The sequence below is a fragment of the Mesoplodon bidens genome (genome assembly GCF_964165515.1).
Source record: "Mesoplodon bidens genome assembly, chromosome: 5".
NCBI lineage: Eukaryota > Metazoa > Chordata > Mammalia > Artiodactyla > Ziphiidae > Mesoplodon > Mesoplodon bidens.
This window is the reverse complement of record NC_138161.1, coordinates 5296703-5324345: the sequence shown is the minus strand read 5'-3', so window position 1 is coordinate 5324345 and position 27643 is coordinate 5296703. Positions and strand designations below refer to the sequence as shown.

Below are 27643 nucleotides of genomic sequence, written 5' to 3'. Positions count from 1 at the left end.
GGCCATGTTAGCTGAGGATCTGGTAATAAATTCCCAACATATATGCTTCTCCAGTTCACCAAGACTGGGGTTGAGGGTGGCAAGGCATTCGAGACATTCTGCATTTTAAAACATCACTTTTAGAAGATACGATAAAATCTAAGATAACACTAAATGTATGTAATGACTAAAACAGTGCTGAACCAAAAAAGAAAACAAACGTTCTTTGGAATGAGACATTGTTACTTTAAAATGACCAATTATTTGGAAAGAAACAGCTTTTTCTGGATGTAGAATAAAATTTAGAGCTGAAGTACAAATACGACATTCCCCCGTTGAAGCGGGAAAGGAAATCAGGATTTGCAATTCAATAAGCCATACACAGCATCCTTCCCCTTCCATCCCCCCTTCATTCAACACTGAGCACCTCCTGTGCTTGGACCACCTCCTTGGACCAGGGCTACCTGTCCAAGGAAACCTAAGTGAGGAACAGCACAGAGCAGAAAGGTGCCTAAAGTGATTATTAGGTCTAGCTGGAAAGGGTTCATGGAAATGATTTAATGAGTGAACAATTAATGGAGTCCAAAAGGCAGACTCAAGTAACCAGAAAAATTCTCTTTCAGCTAATTTAACATTTTACCATAATTGAACACAATCGCCTGAAGCCAGGGCTGTGTGCCGGGCTGGAGCCAGGGCTGTGTGCCGGGCTGCACCCAGGGACAAGCACTTTCTGGCTCTGTGTTAATCCCTCCCAGGCGACAGGGAAGTAAGTCCTGGTCACTAGAACATCTTCCTGGACCTTCACAGAGACCTGGGAGAAAAATGCAAGGACCAAACAAGGTAATACGCATGTACACGTTTCCAGTCGCAGTCTTATTTAGCATTCATTAGGCCAAGAATTTAAAAACACGGAGCTGATGTCACATAATTGACCATTCTCACAAACTTGTATTACAGTGAACCCACTGCAGTCAACCAAGGAGAGGGTCGTGGGCCATACTGTCTGGGTAGATCACACAAGATCGCATATATACGCCGATCTGCTTTGACCTACATGCTTCTTTCTAATTTCTAATACTCTCCTCCCCATTCATGCATCTGGCATGATGGAAACTGTCTAGAGCCAAGAGGCAGGCCAGCTCGGTTTGAAGCCTAGCTCTGGCCAAATCCTATTCTGTCGTATTGAAAGAGGTCCCTTTACATCTCTCTTCCCTCTCATCTCTCACACAACAGTGTGACAGGTGGTTGTCAAAATCCTTTCCGTTGCTAACAGTCCAAGGTTCCAAGGCTCTGAGGCCTGAATCCTCCAAATGTAGGGAGTCATTGTCAGGAATGTGCTGAGGTGGGTCGGTGAAAATTTGTGGAGGAAGATAATGTGTGTTGGGACAGAGAAGTGAAGTTCCCTACATGTGACCGGAAATATGAAAGGAACTTGGGTAACAGATTAGAGTCATAATATATATTGAGAAAAAACAAAACATCATCTTAAAGTTAAACCACAGACCATGAGCAAAGATCAAGAAAGGAAAAACAAGAGTAGGGTCTTTGGGTAAGGGGCACAACGTGGCTGGAGCCCATGTCCTTCCAGGGTTTTATGCCAACATAAACATCAGTGACTTCAGGGGACCTCCCTGGCGGTCCAGTGGTTAAGACTCGGCACTTCCAATGCAAGGAGCTCGGGTTCGGCCGCTGGTCAGAGAACTAAGATCCCACATGCTGCGCGGCACGGCCAAAAGAATTAAAAAAAAAAAAAATCAGTGACCTCAGAGGTTTGAGTGTGGGAACCAGCACTAATCTCCCAATGAAGCAATCAGTTCTCTAGAACATAATAATAGATCACATTTTATTATGCCTTTAACTTAGTAAATTGCTTCAAAATCTATCAATAATCTAGTACAGCAAATATCTTTAGCCCAACGTAGCAAATGTGTTTAATTTCTTGAATCATCTTCACTGTTTGGATATTGTCACGTTGTCATTTTTGACTTTTACGTCCTACCGGTCAGGACACTTTCAGTTTTATCCTTTTATCTCTCTTGCACAACCCTTACTCCATCCCAGGGCTGATCTTCTCATATCACTGGTCACTACAGCAACAGTCCAGCTAAATTTTTACCTTCCCACTTTCCCATCATTCCTTCACGTCGCTTTCAGAATATCTTTCCAGAAACACCATTCAACAAGTCACCACAGCAGAACATAAAAAACAGAATCATTCTTTTTTTTTTTTTTTTTTTTTTTTTTTTTTGCGGTACGCGGGCCTCTCACTGCTGTGGCCTCTCCCGTTGCGGAGCACAGGCTCCGGACACACAGGCTCCGCGGCCATGGCTCGCGGGCCCAGCCGCTCCGCGGCATGCGGGATCCTCCAGGACCGGGGCACGAACCCGTGTCCCCTGCATCGGCAGGCGGACTCCCAACCACTGCGCCACCAGGGAAGCCCCAGAATCATTCTTTTTAAGAAGAGGAAACATGGAGTAGGAAATGGAGGTCTTTCCTTAGGAGATGTCTACTTTAATTAAAGGAAAACAGCAGCAAATCGCTTGGACATTCAGATGGGTTGCTGGGAAAGCTAAAAGACATTGTGTATTTAGAAGTCAGAGGACTAAAATAGAAATCCTATTTGCTGTGAAGGTCTCAGGTAACACTAAATTTGACTAGGTTATACATTTGATCATTAGTAAAGATCATGTTGTTTTCCTTGACACTCCTCATGCAGGTGGATAAGGACCCTCTTCTGGTCAAATCATCTTAGCACAGATTTTGCCTTTACTTATTCTATCTGCAATGTGAACCTCTGTGCATGCACAGGTCTCAAGGTCTGTGAAACGTACTTGAGAAAATTATGGAAATCATAAAACATGGCTGGTGTGAGAATACCGAGAGGTCGTAAATGTTACCTTTTATAAATCTCTTCATTTCATTCGTTCGTAACCAACAGGGAACTCACTGTCACCTTTTCCTGCCTCAAACTAAAACCCTTTATTTACACGTTGTAAAAACTTAGCGCCAATGCTACAGCCTCCAGACCATGGCTGTTTGCCACAAGCATGAATCCTGTAGAAGTGTTTCTGACCATTTCTAAATGCCTCACTAGAATGTGAAACTGCATTTTCCCCACTCAGCCTTGCTCTGAGAGTCTTTGAAGGCTTCTTGTTGCAGCCTGAATTTTGTTCCTCAGCCACCTACAGACCCATGGATCAGTCTCCAAATTTACAATACTCACCCCTATTTCCAAGCCTGCAAGCTGCACATACACACACATGCACACCACACACCATTCCTGCCAACACCCTGCCCATTCCTGATATTGCTGTCCAGCACTGACCTATGTCCTGTAGGAGTCTGCTGAAGTCACTCTCCTTCCAGAAAGCCTTCCTTGGTTTCAGCTAACAGAGCTTGCTCCTTCTTCTATTTTTAAACTAAATGTCTTTTCTGAACCATCAGCAACCCACTTTTTAATTTAACTAAATTAGATTACCCAGTTTATCTCCTTATTTTATTAGTTTATAATACCTCCAATTTAAAAACACCTTGTATATGTCATGATTTCCCACTTAAATGGCCAACTCCTTAAGGACAGAAATCTTTATACTTTTCTTACCTTATTCCATATTCCCAAAGGGCATAAAGTAAGCATAGTAAATATTTTCAGGTTAATTAAGGAACATTCTCCTTCTCAGAAAGCCCATTTATGCTTCAACACATGTTTTATGTTTATGCTGGTTTTATGTTCAGTCCTTAGTAACACTGGTAACATTCTGTCGCTAAGGATCAGCCACTGCAGGTAATGCCCGTCAATCATGATCACAGCTTTTACTCCTTACTCCTCAACTCAATTTGCAGTTTTGAAAACACAACTCTTTATCAGTAAATACAAAAGCAAAGGAGGTTTTAATAAATTTATAAGAAATAATGTTTAATGTAAGGACACAGAGATTGAGTGTGTGCATGAACCAGTGCAGATAGTGAGGACAGAAAGGAAGAAATAAAAGGAAATGAAGAAAAAGAAAGAAATCATATAAGAAACCCTATAAGGTGCACACACAAAAAAATGAGACCGAGAATGCATAATATGAACTGAGTTGTAGATTATTTTGAGTTTGAAGATATACTAACTCAGATTCTGCTGAATCTAAATTTGACTAGTCTAAGAGACTTTGGAAACTCACAACATGGAACACAGTGTTTAACTTACATTTTTAACCCCATCATAGATTTCTATGGCGCACAGTATTTAAATCAGAGAAAATGTTCAGGTGATGACATTTTAAATTTGTTGCATGCTAAGGTTAATTTAGTTGCATTGCCTGACAGCAATTATTAATCTCCATTGTGGTGATTACCCCTTCCTTTTCTGGTGACTTTAGAACCCAAACAGGTTCTCACTAAAGGGGACCAAAGTTTAGCTCAATTACCTATAAAGCAATGCATGGTGATAGCTACAGTGGAACCTTAACCCAAATGCACTGTCAATTTTTAATTTTTGTATATTTTACTTTCCAAAGGGATACAAAAGCTATAAGAGAGTAAATTTTTTATTTTTACTTTGTTATTTAATTTCTTATTTGTTGATTTAAGCTGATTAGTTAATCTTTCGGGGTGTGCCCTCTGATTGTGGTCCAGTTTTCAGCATGTTGTGATAACTAAGCTACAGAATGGCTCTTATCACATGCTATAAAATCCCCTGTCAATGATTCCATTCTGGCATACAGTTTGCAGACAGGCAAATTTCACAGTCTCAAGAAAAAAGGACTGAAGTGAAGTAGGGCAGTAATTAAGCAGACATGGCTATAAACCTATTTATGCCTTTAGTTTACCAGTAAGTTCACGTAGTGAGATGCTCCCATGGGGATAACCTAGACTTGACTTTACTCACAGTCAAGCTTGGATTGTCCCCATCCATCTCCCTCTTACCCCATCCCCCCCATTGGTACCCGATCATCCACCACCATCCTGGTGGCCGAATGCTTCCTTCCTGCACCACTGGAATAGCCTTTGGTTACACGTCCACTGAGTCTCTCTACTCTGCAAACGTTCCTGTGCACCAGAGCCAAAATAATGCATCGGCTGCTCACACGACATTGAGATCATAGTTTTAACACATAACTCTTACATTAAATGTATTTGAATTTGAATGTGAATTCAAATGCATCCATATCCTTCCCCCTGACCCTTTTTCAGATGTATCTTCCACTCTGATGTGCACAGAAACTTAATGGAGCTACTACACGTACCCCACCCCCATCCAGGAACCTCTCTCTCCTCATCTTGACTCTGGGTGATCTCCCTGCTGCCCACCTTGTCCAATCAAACACACACACATCCTTAAAAGTCCAGTTTTGAACCCTCCTTCTCCATGAAGGCCTTCATAAACAATCAGAAGTTGTATCTGCTTCCATAAATGCTACAGAACTTTCTCTGTATGTCCAGCATGGCCATCATTACCATGTCCAGCCTTTTTATAGTTGTAAACTTGTCCTATCTTCCTTGGGACTTTGCCATGACCTATAAAACAGGGGATGGCCTTATTTTTTGCACAATCCTCAGTATAATGATTTTCCATCATTTATTCATTCAACAAATGTTTATGGAGCAACCTACATGCCAAGCCCTGTTCTAGGATCTGGAGATACTGTGGTGGACGATATAAAATCTCTGATTTCTGGGAGCTTATAGTTTAGCGCATGTAATAGGTGCTCAGTAAACATCTGTTAGAAAATTGCTGAACCAAATATTTTTGTATTTCCCAAAATACCTGTGTTATTTCTATAATTACATAGCTATTTGATGAAGATTTTTTTAAATCAAGATATTTTCATTGTTATGCCCCTAGGAATGGATCAGACTTGAAAATTCTAGGGCATAGGCTTGCTGACCTTTCCATAAATATGAGCATCCAGATCTTCCACATGAAGTAAACCTGGCATACAGGGATGGACTGTCACTCCATCAGGAGAGAAAAACAAAATTGAATTAAAGAAAGAGCAATGACTTCAGGCCCATGAGAGTCATACCCCTCTAAACACTCATTATTTAATCATTTATTCAGTAAATACTTATTGGGCATCTGAAGTCTTTAGTCACTCTTCTAGGTGCCCACAATGCAGAGGTGACCATGAGAGTCAAGATGATCAACCAACAAATCACTATATTATTCCAATACTCATTGCTACTATGAAGAAACACACAGCACAGCAAGGAGACACAGAATTATCCAGGAGGCCACTTTATTTTAGATCCAGTGGGAGGCCTCTCTTAGGAAGTGATATTTGGGCAGAGGCCTGAATGAAGGGAGACAACAGAGCATAAAAAGGTCTAGGGTAGAGCATTCCAGGAAGGAAAAGTAGTGAGTGACAGCTGTTGATAGAGGCCAAGCTCAGAATGCTGGAGAAACATGCAGGAGGCCCCAGACTCAGATCTCAGAGGGCCTTTTAGGTACAGTAAGGACTGCTGGGTTTATCTTAGGGAAGACGGGACACCCATACAGGCTTTGAGCAGAGGAGTGGCATGACCTGATCTATAATTTAAAGAGGTCTCTCTGGCTACTGGGTGGACCTCCAACTGCTGAGAGCAGGAGTGGAAGCAGACAGGCCAGTTGGCAGGCTGTTGCAGAGACCACTCGAGGCCAGCAAGGAGACTGGCTTGAATTGAAGTGGAGGTGGAGGAAACAGTCATATTCTGAGGGCAGAGTCAATAGAACATGCTGGAGGGTTGGATATGAGACGTGAAGGAAAGAGAGTAATCAAAGATGACCCCGAAGTTTTCATCTTGAGCAGAAGATCTCTAGCGATGCTCAACTTGGAGGGCAAAATCCTGAGACAGGCGCAGGTGTGGGGAGAAGGACCCAGGAATTCTGTTTCAGACAGGTGAGGGTCTGAGAGGCCTGCAAGATCTCTAAAGGGAGATGCTGAATATGCAGCTGGATTTGAGGGCCTGAGTGTGAGCTCAGGGGGGACGTCCTGGATAAAGATGTGAATGTAGATGTCATCAGCATATACATGATATTTAACGCCTCAGCCTGAAGTAAGTCATATAGAGAGGAAGTGTAGTTGGGAAAGCAAGGGGAGGGGAGAGATGGGGAGAGAAAGGGAGAGAAGAGGGCTAAGGACACAGCCTGGGGTACTGCATCATTTATCATTTGACGAGAGGCGAGAAATTAGCAAAGACAACAAGCAGCAGAAACCAGAGCGGCAGAAGGGAAACCTCAAGAGCGCGACATCCAGGATCCAAGCAAAGGTGTTTCAAGGAAAGAGCGATCTGCCGTGTCAAAAGCTGCTGAAAAGTCAAACAAGATGAAGACTAGAAATACAGAGGTCACAGGTGACACTGTCAAAAGCAGATTCAATGCAGTCGTGAAGAGGACGCTGATCGGAGAGTATCTAAGAGAGACAGAGAGGTGAAGGCGTAACGTGGACTCCGACAGCCCTAGCCCAACTGTGCCCAGACCAGCTGCTTGTTTCCTGTCTGCAATCAGACAAGTACAGAATGTGACATGCTGCTGCAACTCTCAAGTGCGTGATCTGCACCCTGTGCTCTCGGTGAGTGGGATACAGACAACTTTGCTTGCTGTTGAACTCCCGTGGCGAGCAGCGTATGCAGCCGCCTGTGCACTCGGCGTGTCCGACAGGACTTCACATCCATCTGCAGCTGACTGGAAACTGAAAAACGCATCCCGCACCTCAGCTAACTTGAGAAACACTAGTATATGCAGCTCTTTCCAGTGATTTTGCTACAAAGAGCGTAAGAGAGAGGGAGGTGAAGGAAATGGTGACAAGACTGGGGTTTTTTTCTATGTCAGTATGTTTACGGGAGAGATCGTCTGCTGCTGGTGTGTCACCCAGAAGAGAGGAAAACGGGGAGATACTTGAGGATGAGATCCTAAATGTGAAGGCAAGGTCCTCACATGGCTGGGACATGATGGGATTCTGGACATGGGTGGAGGTCTCTGCCTTCTACGCAGACAGGCCGGTGCTCCCACTGCCAGGGGAGGGAAGGCAGTGCATACAGGGATTGTGGTGTAGCACCTGAAATGAAGGTTCAATGTTAAGTGTTGTCTCGACATCTGGCACAATGGGAAGGGCCTCAACTGGCTTATCCACTATCCCCCACCCCTGCTCCCCCAAAAGTCCTCTCTAAACGACCCTCCTTCTCAAGGGACCAGGCACAGTGTCTGCTTTTTCCTCCGTATCAGGCATTAGTTTCCTGCTAGCCTGTGGAACTATTCAAACAAGCCAATCTCATCCTCCTGCAGGAAGCAGGGGGCACCTCCCCCTAGTGATAATACAAAGCTCCTCCCCCAGCCCCTGGTTATTCACTCCGTTCCCAAATGCAACCCCCGTGTGGCCCTGCAGAGCATGGGTGTCCTCCTCACCTGGGCTGTGAGCATACATGACTAAAACACTGCTGTCAGTTTCACCTGTCCAGGAGCTGGTGTTCAGTCACCCCCATAACTGAATCCCTCCCTCACCAGTGGGGTAAAAAGGGAGCCATCAAAACAGGTATAGACATAAGCAGGCTGATAAACTGAGTGTGTGGGGAGGGAAAGAGATATTCCAGTAGTTTACTTGAGCCTTCCGATATCTTGCTAAGAGAAATGAGGTCATTGACTGAGAGTCTGGAAAGGGAACGGGAGTTTGAGGTTTTGGGAGGAAGGAGGTGTGAAATCCTCTTCCCACAGGAACAGGAAGCAACAGGGCGGTCACGTGGGACTGAGGGCAGAGCTAAGGGCTCACTTGGGGTCTGTGGTCACAACTTAAAATGAGGCCAAGGGACAGGGTTATTTCTGAATTGTAAAATGGAGCAAAGAAAGCAAGTAGTGGTGGGACTTGGGGTATTAGACTTTGTAATTTTTGATTCATCATTTGCTTGATTCAATGGATTCACTCAGTTGATGCATGTATAATAGGTCAGGTTTTGAAGGGAAATAAGACAGGCATTATATCAAGTAAGATAGACATTCTACGATAAACTATACAATGAATTGTTTAAAAATAAATTAATTAATTAATTAAATAAAATGAGACCGATCAGAAGGGCAGTGTGTCGTTTCTGCAGTCCAGCTCCCCTGCTCTGATCAGGCAGCATATAGGCTGGCTTGGGTTTCATCAGGTGGCTCCTAAAGTCTAAAGTCTCTGACACAAGGGGAATCTGGGGCAGACATGCGCACCTGTGTGAAATGGGTCAGAGCGGAAGCTTGCTGGAGCGAAGACACACAGCAATGCCAGCCGTCCGCTGAGGCACAGACAGGTTCCGAGATCACTACAGAGTGTAGCCACCTGGCATTGTCCACTGGAATTTGGAAGGTTTAATTTTTAGTCCAGACAGCAATGGAAGTAGACACAGGACACAGGACACGTGCTGCGCCTTGGGAAGGGAAGGTAATCAGTGCTTCACAACATGGGGCGGGCGGCTTGGTGACATTTTGGTGGCTGAGTGTCCGGTCTCAGGAACGAGATTCTAGAAATGTGGTGATTAAAACAAACCGACCCTGACACTTCCAAAACTGTGCTTGCACTGCCACATTCTTCCAGCATCTTCCTTCAAAAAACCTGATGAAAGCATTGTTTGCTCTCTGGCCCATTCCCACTTTCTGGCATAACTCAGACTTCCAGCTCCCCAGACAACTACTGCCACGTAAAAGAGCAGGCTTCTCTGGTGGCGCAGTGGTTAAGAATCTGCCTGCCAACACAGGGGACACGGGTTCAAGCCCTGGTCCGGGAAGATCCCACATGCCGCGGAGCAACTAAGCCCAGGCACCACAACTACTAAGCCTGAGCTCTGGAGTCTGCGAGCCACAACTACTCAAGCCTGCGCTCTAGAGCCCGTGCTCCACAGCAAGAGAAGTCACCGCAATGAGAAGCCCACGCACCACAATGAAGAGTAGCCCCTGCTTGCCGCAGCTAGAGAAAGCCCACGCACAGCAACAGACCCAACTCAGCCATAAGTAAATAAGTTAATAAATTAGCTAAAAAAAAAAAAAAAAAAAACGAGTGTGTGTGCTCAGGAGCTTGTCAGTGGATGAGGACCGCATGGTAGCCAAGTTCTGGAAGTAGATGGCCCAGGGACAAAGCCTGCCTTCACCACTAGCTGGATCTACGACTTTAGAAGAGTTACCTTACCATTGTATGACTTGATTTCCCCCAAGTGTAAAATGAGGATAATATGAACAAGTATCTCAAAGACTCGTTTGAAGATTAAATAAGATGATACAATAAAGCACTTAGCCCAGTTCCTGTCACATATTAAGAGCTCAATCAGTATTAGCAGTTATTATAGTCACATGCATTCAGAGCTCCATAAAAAAGTGACTGTAGGCATCTTCGTAGCCATAAACTTCAGGTTACTTACTTAGCCAGTAGAGAAGATGCCAAACATCTTTTAATCTCTCTTCAGTCAGGCCCTCCTTGGGACCACAATCCAAGGTTTAAGATATGGCTAATTGGACAGGATTGCAGGAAAATTCCAAAATAGGGGTCTAATGGGGGATCCAGGCCATGACTCGGCTAGAAGCTCATACTAATGAACCCTAGGCAGTGTGTTTAGTGCAAGGAGGTCACCCAGACAATAAACAGAGCTCCATGACCTTGCAACCACCAGCTAAGGGAAGCCTAGGCCATCCCACCTCTGAGGGCTCACACAGCTGTTTCATAACACCTGGACAATGGAATTTCCTACACTCCATAGAAGACAAATATGTCATGTGTGCATAAGTGGTCTGCATATTACCTAAATGTCAGAGAACAATAAGAATGTTACCACCACATGGTACATATGCGCACACACACACATGCATGCACACACAGGTATTACTCTTATCATACGAACTTCCATTCAAGCTCAAGATGTAAGACTGTCTAAGTAGTATTTTCTAAACTCTTCAAGATGTGTCCCGTGGATACTTCAGTGAAATAATTCAGCTGCAATGACAAGATTCAGATGTGTAGGCACAAAACTGATTTGTGTCTTTTTCTTAAGAGCCTCAACTGATACGGAACTCACATCTAATTTCATTCTCCATTTCCCAACTGCGAAAACATTTTTTATTCTATATTTTGGCATTGAGAAAATCGTGTTCAGTTGAGGACAAATGAAATATAATGCAGGGAACCCTCCTGCACTGTTGGTGGGAATGTAAATTGATACAGCCACTATGGAGAACAGTATGGAGGTTCCTTAAAAAACTAAAAATAGAACTACCATATGATCCAGCAATCCCACTACTGGGCATATACCCAGAGAAAACCATAATTCAAAAAGACACATGAACCCAAATGTTCATTACAGCACTATTTACAACAGCCAGGTCATGGAAGCAACCTAAATGCCCATCGACAGACGAATGGATAAAGAAGATGTGGTACATATATACAATGGAATATTACTCAGCTATAAAAAGGAATGAAATTGGGTCATTTGTAGAGATGTGGGACCTGGAGACTGTCATACAGAGTGAAGTAAGTCAGAAAGAGAAAAACAAATATCGTATATCAATGCATATATGTGTAATCTAGAAAAATGGTACAGATGAACCAGTTTGCAAGGCAGAAATAGAGACACAGACGTAGAGAACAAACATATGGACACCAAGGGGGAAAAGCGGGGGTGGGGTGGTGGTGGTGGGATGAATTGGGAGATTGGGATTGACATATATACACTAATATGTATAAAATAGATAAATAATAAGAACCTGCTGCATAAAAATAAAATAAAATAAAATTCAAAAAAAAAAAGAAATGTAATGTACTTAAAGACAGACATGATTTAAACTTGGGGGTTGGGGAAGACCCTACCATGTAATAGGAATGTAATATAAATGTTATCCTCCTCCAATTTCACTCTTAAACACACCAACAATAGAACATAATACCAGGAAATAGTTCCACCACTGAAGTGGATAAAAGTTAATTAACCTGCCTCCTACTTACTCAACTCAAATAAGTGAATGGGGGTCGACAAGGAAAAGTAAATGAGTTTTCCCTGTTTACACACTGATTCTTAAAAGCTGACATTCCGCTTTCTCAAAACAACTCTTTATTGCTCAACTTTAAAGCAAATGTCATTATTTTCAAAGTTTAAAAAAGTCAAGTGAATAAATGTGCCTTTGTTTGGAAGATTTGAGGATGCTAATGATGTGCAGTAAACAAACCTGTGACTTGAGGCCACATGGGCTCAAAATGCTGCGATCCAATCACGGGTACCATTGACCTCAGGCTGATGATCAGCATCTCCAAACCCTGGTCTCAAATTCTGTAAAACTGAGATTAAAACTACTTATTCAGGCTTCCCTGGTGGCGCAGTGGTTGAGAGTCCGCCTGCCGATGCAGGGGACACAGGTTCGTGCCCCGGTCCGGGAGGATCCCACATGCCGTGGAGCGGCTGGGCCTGTGAGCCATGGCCGCTGAGCCTGTGCGTCCGGAGCCTGTGCTCCGCAACGGGAGAGGCCACAACAGTGAGAGGCCCGCGTACCGCCCCAAAAAACAAAAAACTACTTATTCATTCAACTGTTTGAGGTTGAACACAGGCCATATATCGCTATGGATTTGTAAGCAGACATGGACTTAGGCCTCATCCTGCCTTTTAACAGCTGTCTGATCCATAGCACTCACTTAATCCCACCTTATTTACAATGGTGATAACAATACCTACCTTCCTACAAAGCTTCGAGCATTATAGGAAATACCATGGACACTTAAAGCAGTACCTCGTATCTAGCAATAAATAATGTCAGCTATTATTGACATATTGTCACTATTATTACTAATAAACGTAACTGCTGCATATAACATAATAAGCCAAGTGCCTGCACACTTTAGATGCTCAATATGTGTAAATTTCCTTTTACTCTAATCCTTTTTTTTTTTTTGCAGTACGCAGGCCTCTCACTGTTGCGGCCTCTCCCATTGCGGGGCACAGGCTCCAGACGCGCAGGCTCAGAGGCCATGGCTCACAGGCCCAGCCACTCCGTGGCATGTGGGATCTTCCCGGACCGGGGCACGAACCCATGACCCCTGCATTGGCAGGCGGACTCTCAACCACTGCGCCACCAGGGAAGCCCCTCTAATCCTTTTTTTATGGGAAGAATTACAAGCAGAATTTCTTTCTTCAAAGAAGACCAAGAGATTCTACTCTCTTAAATGACACTGCACAATTTCTGGAGTAGGGGGATGTGAAAATTTAAGCAGGTATTTACTCCCTATATTAATTAATTCTTATGGCCCAGCAGTTCTTAGGGGGAGGTATGGGGGACCAGTGATATATAGTATCATCTTCTGGCCCCTTTCTAAGTGAAAGATGCCATAAGTTCCAGCGAGATCAAAACACATGCATGTTCTGATAGGAAAAAAATGACTATACATAGCCTAAATACTCACATTTCTGGTAACCAGACTATCCCATTATATTAATGTAAAGGGCAAAAGAAGTGAAGGGTATAAAGAAAAATCCAATCATTGCTAAGCTCACTGAACCACAAAAATGAGCCATGGTAACCTTTTACCATAGGGTAGAAATCCATTAATAACAACACTGCCATCCATATTTTTCACTCACGTTCTTTCCCACACATTTGAAATTTTCTTATATCAGAAAGCATTTCATAAGCATTTAACTCAACAAACCTCAGAGTCACCCAAACTAAAGTACTCCTCTTGGGAAAACAATCTCACTACGTGAACTCAGGGATGAACACCACCACCCTAAGCCGTGTTGTTGAAACACAAGGCAAACAAACACAAAATGGTGGACTCCTTTTTTTTTTTTTTTTTTTTTTTTGCGGTACGCAGGCCTCTCACTGTTGTGGCCTCTCCCGTTGCGGAGCACAGGCTCCGGACGCACAGGCTCAGTGGCCATGGCTCACGGGCCCAGCCGCTCCGCGGCATGTGGGATCTTCCCATACTGGGGCACGAACCCGTGTTCCCTGCATCGGCAGGCGGACTCTCAACCACTGCGTCACCAGGGAAGCCCAGGACTCCTTTTTTAAGGACATACACACTTGAAATAAATGCAGAGACACCCCTCCAGCACTACCACAGACACAAGAGGCTTGTGTTCACAGGACACATGGAAAAGAGAGAGAAATGCAAACAGGGAAGTCTCCCGGAGAAAAAGGCTGGTGCCCTTTGCAGCCACACAGCTTCCTCCTCCGAGTTTCTCTGCATCTAATATCTTCAAATAACGGGTGCTTTCTAACCAGGGTTTCCATTTCCCAGAGGCCTCTGCCGTCCAGCCTTTGCCTGGGAAATCAAGTGACACAATATCCCCCTCTCCCTTTACCAGGCAACAAAGAGGATTTACACTGCCTTAAAAACAGAAATCAGCATCTTCAGGATGAGGAGGCCTCTGTCGGCCTGCAGCATAGGGCACTCGGGCACAAAGTAACCAGGAGAAAGAAAATGCATTCCGAGCAGTTAGCACACAGGAGTAATCGAAGTATAATTTAACCATCTGATCAAACACTAATTAGCATAATCATTTGAGGGGAAAATGGCTGGAGGAACCCAGGAACACCTCGATGTCTGTGTTCTTAGTGACTTATGAAAAAGAAGACACACAGATTGGGGATTTTTTTCTTTCTGTTCATGGAAAAAAACAGTAAATAAAGCTTAAACACTAACAAGCATCACCAGCTCTGGTTTTTGCAGTCAAAGGAGTTACAACTGAGATTCGGAAGAAGCATCTTGCTTTCTCTCCAGCATCCACAGAAAAGCACAAAACCAAGCTTACGTTGCAGTAGCGTGGCTCTAAACTATGTGACTTAGTGTTTCTCAACCTCAGCACTATCGACATTTTGGGACAGATACTTATGTGTCGTCGGGGGCTGTCCTGTGCATGGCAGGATGCTGAGCAGCATCCTGGGGCTCCACCCACCAGTGAGGCCAGGGGCAGCCCCTTCTCCCCAGAACTGTGATAACAAAATGTTTCCAGATGATACTGCCCAGTATCCCCGAGGGAGTGGAACTGCCCTGGTTAGAACCCTGTTTTAACTGAAGAACTCAATTTGTCAGGAGCACTAAAAATGATCAAATCGTAAGAGGAGGGAAGGAGGCTTTTATTCCCATCTGCCAAAAATAATGAGCCTATAATAATAACTCCATGGAATTCCATGGAGTTTACTTTATATCTGATGTCTTTGTTTAGAGCTTTATAATAACGCATAACACCTATGCTTGTGCAATTTGGAAAAAAAATAATTATAAATACCAGCCTCTCCCCATTCAGAGATTTCTAGAAAGACACAGCTGACTTCCAGTAGGCAACCCCTGAGGTGGACACCCACAGGCGGAAAGAACACCATCCCTTGCTTCCAGACTTCAGTGTGTCCTGAGCAGCTGGGGAATCACGGCAGTGTCCCTCCACCTGCCCACATCAGGGCAAACCACCGGTGACTTAGGAAATTAATAGAGGCATAGAAGGCCTCCAGACCCCAGGGAAATATCACTTTCTTCCCACACTCTCATCGTAGGCATGGAAGCCCTGATATTTGTTCCCAGTTGCTAAGGAGGGAGAGAGGAAGGTGTAAATGATGACAAGTGAATAAATACAGAAATCCCCTCCGTTTCTCGCAAGTGCATCTCCACTACCAACAGATTCATCGCATTGCCTTAAACTGCCTTGGACATTAGTCGGATGGTACCTGGTAACATCCATTTTTATGGAAAGATGGAAACCTAAGGGAAAAGCACTCAACACTTACTAAAGTATGCAATAAATAGTTTCTATGGGTTAAGGTGATTTGTTCCAATAATAAATCTGAGTCACACAATCTCTCATTTCTATTTTTCTAAGGAGAGTATTTAACCATTTACAATTACTCAGATCTCTCAAAGGGTATTAAACTTGCTGGTGGAAATACTTATGACCTTTCCATGGAGGACATATGGAAAAAGGCTGCCTCGTCTGCTGCAAAATTTAAGAGAGAGTAGTCTGTCCAAGTGGCAGAGGCCGTGAGAACTACAAATCGGAGAGGAACAGTGAGCTATTTTAAACGCATATCTTCTTCTACAAACCCCCTTTGGCAGAGCTTATGACTTCTGAACACAAAGCCCTCCCTGCTTTCTAAAGGAACAGAAGTGCAGGAGCCCTTTGCTGCACAGAAACAGCATCTACCCTAATTCAAGGACTTATGAGCAAGCAGAAATTACATTTTGTCAGCCCACAGTGTCTTTCATGCCATTATTCTTCTAAAGCTAAAAATCAAAACAGCCGCTCTGAAAGAATAATTTCTACAGTGAATCACAATAAAATCGCCCAAGGATTATAACATCCAACTTGTTTCAAATGCCTAGGAGGGAAAGTTATTTTTAATATTATCTAAAATAGGATCTCAGGACACAAAAAGTTATTTTTAAGGTTCTGAATTTAGGCCTCTCTCCAGCACACGTTCGCATCTATTTTAATTCAAAAAATCAAGGACATGGTGTTTTGAAAAGATTATTCCGCCATTAATAACTGTCCTCAATTTTATCATACATATGACAAGGCCTAAGATGCATATATGTCCTTATATGCCCTTTTCTCTTTTTATGACAACTTAGCATTAACGACAATACTTTGTATGATAAATACAGTCCACCTGGGGTCATTTACCTAAAAGAAAGGCGCAGAGGCCAAGAAAACCCAAAAGGGCAAACAATCCCCAAGCCCCTTACACCTGGCTTTGGAAGGAACCTGTGCACTGATATTGGAAAGAAGACGTGTGTAATGTTCCCAGGTTGGCATCCAGGCAAAACCTCAAGCTGCAAACAGACCTGTATCCCTGTCCTGTCTATTCTGTTCTAGTGCCTCTCTTACACTTTTCCAATATAATAACCCAGAGAGTTTCCCACTATTGATCTCTTCCTGGGAGGAATGTGGTTACATTAAGGTTCAGAGGGCTTCTCTGCCAGGACTCCAGCTGCTAGCAAAGAAGGGGTCGATTTGAGAAAACACAATAGGACCAAGTCCAACAGCAAAGCACGTGCTAGCAACAAACCTGGGTATCAAATATGCTAAAACAATAAGAAAAAATTATGTATGTGTATGTATGTGTATATACACACACCTATATATATTTGGATACAAATAAGCATAGATATTTGTGCAGATATATATACAGATGATTCTCCACGTACTAGCATCCAAATTAGAAGTCCCTGGTTGGGATCGCACCCCCCCTCTACTCAGGGTCTTCCCTGTTACCAGCCCCTGCCCCCAACGTTCCTCAAATCTGCCCAAATCCGGGCCTCCCTGGTGGCGCAGTGGTTGAGAATCTGCCTGCCAGTGCAGGGGACATGGGTTCAAGCCCTGTTCTGGGAAGATCCCACATGCCACGGAGCAACTAATCCCGTGCGCCACAGCTGCTGAGCCTGCGCGTCTGGAGCCTGTGTTCCGCAACAAGAGAGGCCGTGATAGTGAGAGGCCCGTGCACCGCGATGAAGAGTGGCCCCCACTTGCCACAACTAGAGAAAGCCCTCACGCAGAGGCGAAGACCCAACACAGCAAAAATAAATAAATAAATAAATAAATTTATTTTAAAAAAAAAATTGTGCCCAAATCCTTGTGGTAGTCAATGAAGCCCTAGCCCTGCATATATATATATATATATATACCCTCTCAATAAATCACTACTCAGTATAGAGCTCCCCAACAGCACACCGGGGTCTACATGAAGCTTTACGGGGTTGACGTTCTAGCTACCGTCTGACCCTCTACCTCAGCCAGGGGCTGGGCAGCCTCTTTCCAAGTTTGTTCTATCCAGAGCTGGATTATGCCACCTGGATCAGAATAATAATACAGATACTTCAGCCATGCATACCCCAGAGCTGCAGAACCAGACCCCTCTGGTGGTCAGAGCTGGGAAACTATAAAACAAACAATATAAAAGATCACACGAGCCGTACGCACAATCAAGCTGAAGGACCCATGGGGGAGGGAAAAGACGGCAAAGGTACATATCAGAATTAGACCTCAGGAGCTTTGCAAACTACAGCCCATTCCCAATACAATGCCAGCACCGAGTCTCCTGTGAGAGGCTCATGAGGGGAGAAGCCTTCCAGGAAACACCCAACTTCTTCCTCCCTGACCCGGCCCACCTGGGCTTTAAGAACCAGTGGCCCTGATCCTTAACTGGACCAAGGTCCCGACAGAGGCACGGTAAAATGGAACACGGTTCGAGGCATCAACAGACTGGCCTCCAGTCAGTCAGCACACACCCTCCCTGCTCCCCCTCACACTCCTGCTGTCCTGACATGGGGTGGCTCCTTCCTCCCTGCCCATGCTTGGTCTTCCCATAAACCTTAACTTCCATGGCTTCCAAGCATCTGATACCACAGAGGCCTACAGTGTATTCTCACCTTCCCAGCCCCAGCGATGGGGTGATGGGGCTATGGATCCATGGGGGTGGGGGAAGACCAAGGGGTCTCTTGCGACTACAAATCAGGGGGGGTTGTGCCTGGTGATATGAGATCTCCTAAGACATAGATGAACTGACCACTGATCAAAGTCATTACCCAACACAAATACCGAGATCACATCTAGGTCAAAATTCTTCTAGCCACGTTTCTACATATAAATATCCATCAAGCCTACAGTAAAACAGTAGCCACCAAAGATTTAATAGCTATTGCTGTTGGTGAGTCGTAATATGCATGTACACGTCTGGTAATTAACCATCCATTCACTTTCTGCTATAATGTCAAGGCACCAGACAGACTCCTGCTAACCGTGGCTTTACCAGCCTGAATAATTTATGAAAGAAGAATTCTGTACCTTGGAGGGCCTTTCATACGTTTTACACATTTCCTTTCACTGGCCAATGAAACAGACAAATGGCTACCCTTTGCAGGAACTGGCCGTGACACGTTCCAGGAGGGGTGATAAAAATCACCACTGCACCCTCGCTAGAGTGTGCAGTTGCTCGTTTGACTAGTAAAGCACGTTGTGGCTGTTGAGGTCTTCAGCTCATCCCTGAAGTCTCACACGTGATATTACAAAGCACTGTTATTTCTACCCTGGCAGCTACAAATCGGTTATTAAGAATGCTCTACAGCCAATATTAAGAAACAAACACTGTAATTAAGCAGACTGGGACTTGGGGTTTTTGGTGTCTTATGGGAACTCAAGATCAAATTATGCCACAGTGGGGCTACTGTGGAGAGAAGAAATGAATCTCAAGTTTCTCTGATGAGAAAGTATGTTTACTCAAAAGCTTCCACAGTAGACCTCAGGTCTTTACATAAAGGAAAAAAAAAAAGAGTAAAATTTAAAAACACAGCAAATTGCAGTGGTTCTAATTATCCTCATGCTTTGCCTTTCTGTAACAATATAATTGTAAAAATTCTCCCACTGTCCTGAAGTCCATGCGATGAGTGAAAAAGCAGGTCTTGTGAGAAAAATCAATGCTTTGCTCAATATTAGGAAAAGGAATCAATGGTAAGAGTGTCCACTGCCATCAGCCATTTCCAATGACATGGCTCCGCAGGGTGTGACACAGGCCACCTCGGTCAGCATCCAATGGACCCATTCATGCTGGTTCTAACCCCAACTTAACATAGCCATCACTCAGTCCCATGAGGGTACAGAAGGCACCTGGGGACCCTGAAGTCATCAGAGTCTTCACTGGGAGTGTTATTACCACTGTCATTTTGCAGAAGCATCCAATAATTTGAGATTCAGGCATCTAGAAAGAACCATAAACTGACTTCACTGTGTTTAGTATTTATGCACAGTGGACAAGAAGAAGAATGGCTTAAGTTCTGTGTAAAGCCAAGCTTCAAACTGCTTCCTGGTTCATCATTTTCATACTAAAAGAGGCAAGGCTCATATGAATCAAAATCTGCAATCAATTAGTTCAAATCTCCTTCCACCACCTCATCAAACCTGCCTGTTCCACAGTCTAAGGAGACTGGCTACAAAACAACCCATTACATAGCTGGTTCTTCACAAGATAAAAGGAAAATGCTTTTCACAGCATCATACTTTGGGGTTGGTCTGGCTTTTGTTCAGATGTGCAACCTGTACACCAGCAGCATTTCCATACAAACTCAAGGATTCTACCCTTAACAGAAAATAAGGTGTGCTTGGGGCCAGTAAAACCAAAATGTTACACTGAATAAATGCAGTCCTAGGAAGGAAGACTATTTCATTCCTAAGAGCAAGTGTGTTCATTTTTCTTTGTCCAGGAACATTTACGTCAATCAAGCAGCCTGTGGTGACACTGCCTATCCCAGCTGGACTGGCCGATTAGAAGAGTATAGGCCACAATTTTTTAAATCTCCAAAATTTAATAACTGATTAATATAGAGGAACCTATAATAATCGCAAGATCCTAAATGGGAACACTTAGTAACTGCTCTACTTTAAACATGCATGCAGATTCACCCTCCCACTCTGTGCTGCTGAGTAGCTTCAGGAAAGACAATGCTTATTGCCAAGTAAATATCTGTGGCAGCCCTGCAAGTTCAACATGCTCCCTTCACTTCATTCCTCTGTTCAGACCTACCGAAGCCCAGTTTCCAAATAACACAGATACTGGCTCCACACCCTCACCTCCCCAAGTCTGACATGGACTTAAGCCCTGAGAGCATTTCAAGAATACTCTGCAGAGTTCAAAGCGATTTCTCAATATTTCCTCAAGGGCTGTTATGCTTTTATTCTCCTCCAAAAAAAAAAAAAAAAGAAAAAAAAAAACTCCATGGTCCTGGGGAGGTAGGGGAAGCCAGCATTTCGTATGGAGGTGATCTCACGTTTTCAATTTTTTCGCTTTCCCAGCCGCTGCATTTAAAAACAGCTTTCTATAAATAGGACTGCTTGCTCACTCTTAAATCTTACTCACTGTCTTCTGCGTAAAAATAACTTAAATAGGGATGCAGGCGAGATTCATTAATCCCTGTCATTCTGTCTCTCTGTGTAGTAGCCTCTTTCCTTCTTCTTATCTCATCATCTATCTGGTCAGCTCCATGCATCCCTCTCTGTTCCACCGTGATATGTATTTCCATAACCCTGGGGGCTTGAAGACCAAAAATTAACCCAAGTGAATGATTTTTTAAAAATAATAAGTATTGACAATATAGAATAAAGACAGAGCTCCAAAAATCAAACGATGATAAACACTGTAAGCTCCAAGACACCTAATTTGATTCTCGTATTTGATACAAATCGCAATTTTAATGGTAAAACATATTCCTTTCATGTTACTTTGATGAAGGAACCAACTTTTACAATTGGTTCTGCTGGAAAAGAAGAAAAAAAAGATAATGATGAGACAGACACCCATAAATCAACAGAATGCTTAAGAAACTAGTAATGTGATTTTTTAAAGACGATTAAGGCCTTTTTGATATCCTTGGAGGCTCTTTGATGAAGAAATGAATTCCCAGGAACCCCTAGGGAAACTTATGTGTTGGTGTGATGTTTCTGACTGGCTTTCAGAACGCGACAGGGTGTTACACCTTGTATAGGATTTTCAAATCGTGCCAGTTAGCAGCGTACACTTGAGAACAAGGGGTCCAATGCATTTATTAACTTATTTCCTGTGACATTTGACCCAATCCAAGTCACAAAGAACACCTAAAGCCATTATAGCATCGTTATGTAACTGTGATGAAGTCCCATCACATATTCCAAATGTGAATCCATTTCGGAAACGAGAAGAAAATGCCCCCAGAAGCATTTCTAGAAAATGAGCATTTCCACAGCCATGGAGTCAGTGCATCAGACAAGATGGCAGCGGCCAAGGAATGCACACTGCTGCTTACGTGCATTTCTCGCAATGGTTTATACAGTAGAATCAGAGATGGGGCAGACAAGAAGCTAACCCGGCAAGGAAGGATAAGAGAGATGCAGGAGCCAGGGGCAGATGGGAGAGAGGAGGGCGCGAAGGAGGGGAGAAGGCTCTGCCCATCATCCTGTCCTTTCTGTCCGTCAGAGAACATCTGTTTCCACCTGCCCTGCACGCGCTTTGCTCTGTGCGAAGGACACACCCCGGCACGGCAGGAGCCTCACCTTCAGACCTTGCCATCCAGTAAGGGAGGCAGTCACTAGCCAAACAGGCACCAAATAAACAGAGTCACAGATTACTCTAGACACTGTCAAGGAAACGGCCAAGGTGTTAGGAAAGCAGATCATGCAGGAATCTAATCTGGGCGAGCAGGTCTCTGAATCCAGTCTTTCCAAACATCCCGATCAGAAGCTGTCTAACCTCTGTACCCAAAACTGGTTATCCGCGCCTGCCCTCCTGCCGCCTGGGTGGACGGTGTGCCACCGGCCGAGGAATTCAGAACTGCACAGTGTGTACAAGTCGGGCTGCTGGAACCTTCCATTCCCCCTGCCTCATCTTAACCCATAAATCCAACAAGGGAAATGCAACTTTGAGTGTTTTCATATTTTCAAAACATGAAAAATAAAAAGTAATAAATATGGGGGGAGGGGCGGGAGAAGATGAGAATTTAAAATGAGAATTTCTGTGCCCGGCTCGGTGGCATGTGAAGGATGAACACCTGGCCCAGGCGAACAGGTGCTGCTCGGTTTGTCTGGGGGCGCAGGAGGAGGCCCTGGACCGCGGGGATGGCCGGGGGAGCGCGGAGGAGCGGCGCGGAGCCTCACCCCCGTGCCCAGCAGCGGCGGCGAAGCGGGCTGGGCCTCCCGCAATGACATTGGAAGGTCAGCCAATCAGGCGCGGGGCTGCTTCCGAGCAGCCACCTCCGCCGAGAGGAGGCGCCCGCGGGGCCGGGCTCCCCAGCCAGTGGGAAGGGAAGGCGGGATGCAAACGCACGGTCCGCGGGCCCACCAGCCCCGGACACCGCCTTTCCCTTTCTCTGCACCTTCGAGATTGCAACAGATTGCTGGGAGCACCGGCCTCCTGGGGAAAACTGGAAACAAAGACGGCGGACCCTGCCTCGCCGGCCGTAGCCTTTGCATTCGTGGCTCCTGTTGGGCTGAACTCCGGGACCCGGGAGGCTGGGCCCGGCGAACTTGAGAAGCCGCGGGGAGGAGAGCCTCCGGCCGCCGCGCCGCGCAGAGCACCGCTGCTCGGAGGCGGCGACTCCGTCTGCCCGTGAAGGCTGGCTGCACCCGTCTTGTGAGGTTTGCCGCCCACTAGTGTCCTGTGGCAGGGACACAACTGACATGAAGGTATAGCACCGCCTCACCATCTCCCAGGCCGCCGATGGAGCTGGTCCCGGGAGCCAGCGTGCGCGGTAGCGCAGCGCCAAGGAAATGCCCAGACACAGCGCCCTCCTGCGAACGCCCGGGGCCTCCGGCCGCCCCGCCAAACACCCAGGGGACCCAGAACGCGGGAGTGCTCGCCTCTGGAAGCGCTGCCGACTTCTCTGCCTTACCTAATGCTAACTATTATTTCCACTGCCTGTTAATTATTTATGAGGCGCATTCATAATCTCAGCCGTAGGATTCGGCTAATTTTGTGAAATTTGGATGCCATAGTTTTGTAAATGCATCCACTGAGAAATCCATCGTTTTATTTTTCAAACATAAATTTCCAGTCTCCTGCAGTGTTCTTAGGTCTTTATAAAATGACCTTCCCTGGTTTTTTCTCTCTCCTTTACATGGAGTTTCAATGCCCATTGCATTGAGTCTCTTTATGAAATACTCACTGCATCTCATCCCAGACACATCAGTGATAAAACACTTTGACAGCTACATGGAGGTCCAGGAATTAGGGATTTAGATTGGCTTTTTTTTTTTCTTGGTCACAATTATTTTCCCCTATCAGCGTGCTGTATTGGACCAGTTCTGCCCAGTGAGTCACTGATTCACAGCAACAAACTGCGGTCACACCAAAGTGGCATTCAGGAGAGAGTAAGAAGTGGAGAAGGATCGGCTGGCATTTAATAAAGGTCTGCATGGCATTTTGTTTTCCTACACAGGGCATCTTGTAGGGGCACCCAAGCTTAAGAGACCTAGAAAATTTTTATGAACCCTATAATTCTGGGGTGGAATTTAAATCTCCTTAATAAAAATAGGAGAGGGAGAAGTGGGGAGCAAGCCCTGGAATTATTCACCTGATAACATTTTTTTGACTTCCACATATGTACATGAATTAAATAAAAATCACCTTAAAATCCTGAAGCTGCATTTGCACTCATAAATGTCTGCTCCTAAATTTAAATAAAATATAAGTTTGCAGTACGTAATTCCCTGTGGAGATGACAGGGGATGCAGAAAGGTGCTGCACAGCCCACTTTCTTTTTGACGAGCACCCTTCTCTCTCCCAACACCCACCCTCTCTAAGCTCCACAAGCTCCCTGAAAATGGCAAAGCGGCAAAGCCCAGAATTGCATGGCTCAGGAAAGGATGATGTCAGGGACCTATGTGTACATAACAACAGAAGTCAAGGATACTAGCAGAAATGTATTATATAGAATATATCTGCTTATTAGGCCCATCTAGGCTTTTAACGAGAATTGTAAACTAGAGTATTCTCAACAGAGTTAAAGCCAAAAGAAATTGTGATAAAACACAATGCAGTGTGTTTCCATCCCAAGGAAAGGCTGTGAGACATATCTGCACATATAGGGACCCCCATTCCCTTGCACAGTAACTGAAGCTCCCTGAGAGTATTTCCAGAACATTGCAGGACAAGTTGACTGCTTTAAAACATGATGACTGCACCTGATCAGGTGAGGTAATTCATTCAAGGATTTAGCCCATGAAGGGACTGTTCTCTGACTTCTATGTTTTACCCTGAATACTGTCTGCAGCCTGTCCAGCAACCATGCTTTCATTATGAAATAAATGCACATCCCATTACATCAGTAGGAAAAACGCTGTTGCCTACTGTTAAAATGCAGATACATTGTGGGCTTCTTATTTTATGAGTACCCCAAAATATCAAACTGCATAATCTTTTACAATTATATTTTTGTTATCATGTCAGACGTTTTGATGTTTCAGGCCTAGCAGTAGTCAGTTTAGCTATTAGAATTCATAGATTTTTTATCACACACATTCAGGAATTTTTCAAAATTAAGGTAGACCAAAATATGACATTATTGAAAAAAAATCTCTCAATTTTCTTCAAGTCTCATTCAGATAGGTAAGAACCATTTAATTTCACATTTTTGAAATACGGTCCTATGAACAGGCATCATTCCAAACTGGACTCTTATTTTATTTTGACATGACTATCTATTTTATGATCCTTTTCACAGTATGCACTGAACATTGTTCCTTGAAAACTCTTTAAAGCCAGTTCCCCTCACAAATGAAAAGAATCCAAAGCTCTACAGTCAGGCCTTTTTTTTTTTTTTTAATGCTTCATCATATAAGGAGAGGGCCATTTTTACATGAGATTCCATATCCTTCTGGTAGATAGGATCAGAACACGTAATACAGCAAAGTAAAATATTCATTTGCATGTACAGTCTATATCTCATATTGTGAAATCTACCTGTATTCATTATAGTATCAATAGTAGTGGTTATCAATCAATTTTAAGGGTCCTGAAAAAGGTATAAGAAGATAATGCTCTAGGACTCAGTATAAATGCACATACATAGCCTTTGCACGTATTTTCCACAGAGTAGATTATTTGAGGTTTTATACAATTTTCTCATTATATATGACTCTATCATGATTATTTTAGTAAAACTGATTCAAAAAAAAATAGTCAAACATTTTAGCATCTCTGTTTCAGAGACCGTACCAGACCTATTTCTGTCACATATAACTATGAAACTGTAAAACAGATACCAATTGACTGACAATCAGAAGCACAACCTCTTTCCTCATCCTGAAATACATACTTCCCAACAGGGTGGAAATTATGTTTCATCCCATAACCCAGGCCCTTCTGAGAAGCCCAGAGATGTACGCCCTGACAGGTGAGACGGGCCGTCAATGCTCTGTGGCGCTGGAACACGTATGTGAGCATTTTTACATTTTCTCTGGGTTCACATTAGCAGAGCAGCATAAAGGGCCGACTTTCCTGATGCCTCACCACACATTAGCTAAAGCAGATCTATCCCCCAAGGTAAATTCCCGCGAGGCTGCAGAAGAGGTATAGTGCCCTCTGGGAAAGATGGGTGTCATGTCAGAACTTGTTGCAATTCTTTCCTGCTAGGAAATCTCAAAATGAAAGTTTTGAACACTTTGCTTTAGGTTATATTAGAGAGCAAAGTATCATTTTAATGTTAATTTCAGGATTTCCTTCTTGCAGTGTTACCTTTCCTTAGTCATCTTTTTTTTTTTTTAATTTTACAAAGTTTACGCATTTCCTCTGGCCTGTCGGTGTGTTGATTCTTTAAGTACTATCTTGGTAGGCAAAGAAAATGCACCTCTATGCAGCTAACACTCAGAGCTGCCCTGTGCATCTTCCAGGAAAATCTTACAGCCTCCCCTTGGCTTCTGGTATTTTCTCATAAGGGCTAGATTTCCTTCCTTTCTCTCTCTCCCCCTCCCTCCCTCCTGGGTAGGGGATTCTGCTTAATGGTTTAATTTTAACTGTCAGCAAGTCATACATTTTATGCAGATTTGTGTTCCGAAATTTGAAATGGGAATTGAAGCTGTAGCGACTCCCAGGCAATGCCAAATGATGACAATTTCCTCTCATTCCCAGATGAGAGGAAGCCATTCATACATGCGAGTTCATATTTACGCGGTGACAGGCAACCAAAGGTGCAGTCACACTTACTAATTGGATCTGACTCAGTCAAGAGCAATAGCTTTTCAAATACCCAGGAAGAAAGCATTTCAAGATATAATATTGGATGGACATGAGGAAAGGAATGCTATTTGCAACAGTCGCTGATTTCATTTTTACAAGTGTACAGGTGTTTTAAAGAATCTGTCAACATTTCAGATGATGTAATGCTTATCAGTGCCTACAGTGCATATTTTTACATAAATGGCTGTGGGGATTCTGTAGTACCAAGAAGGGGGGTGCTGGTGGTAAAAGGACAGATCTTTCTTCAAGGCTTTTCTTGCTGCTGGAGATGAACTGCAGCAGAAATAAAGCACATGTTTTAAAAGCTCAGAAAGCTTTGAATCTGAAGGCAGACGCTCTTAACTGACCCCTCCACCTGCCTGCACTTGGAATGTCATGTCCCTTGCAGTCTGTGGTGTGTCAAACCGGCGATCTTTCTATCTCTCTTCCTCTCAGCAAACCCGGTTTGTTCTGAATGAGGTAGCTATCTAGTACAGGAGTTAGCTCGGAGCTGTCACTTTGCTAGGTAAGCGCCTTTAAATGATTACAGAGCAATTTTTCACCCGTCCTCTCTTCACTGCCTCCTCTCCTCCCCGAAGAAATATAAATAAGATTTTTAAAACATAAAAGCCTGCAAATTTCAACCCAGATGCAGGAGGAAAAGGGAAAGACTTCACCCATGCATCCAGTCCCCCCACACTCCGGTCAATACAAGAAATGAAATTCATCACAAACCGAAAGGCTCACCATTCGCGAAGCTCTGGAACAAGGAGAGAGCCAGTATCCACATGCCCCTGCTGCTCTCCGGCCTCCCGCGAGCGCCGCGCCGGCCTCGCCCCCCGCTCTCCGCCCGGCTCCGCTCGCTCGCCACCCGCCCGGGGGCCGCCGCCCGCCCGCCGCCGCCGCTGCTGCCGCCGAGCCGCCCGGGCACGCGGCGCGGCCGGGCTCCGGGGCGAGGGCTGCGCTCGCCGCGCGCCGCGCTCCTGCACACCTGCTCCCGGGCGCCGCGCCCAACGCTGCGGCCAGAGC

General features: G+C 44.4%; 1 protein-coding gene across 2 annotated transcripts in view; it reads right to left on the bottom strand.

Annotated features, from left to right (window-relative positions):
• DSCAM (DS cell adhesion molecule) overlaps positions 1-27404 on the bottom strand; it is a gene marked incomplete at both ends in the record, with an annotated part of 733770 nt that extends 706366 nt beyond the window's left edge. For both annotated transcript variants that reach the window (XM_081235410.1, XM_081235409.1), the window contains one exon: positions 27362-27404. In XM_081235410.1, coding sequence (XP_081091536.1) covers positions 27362-27404 — 43 coding nt within the window. The remainder of the gene's footprint in view (positions 1-27361) is intronic.
• Positions 27405-27643: the final 239 nt, after the last annotated feature.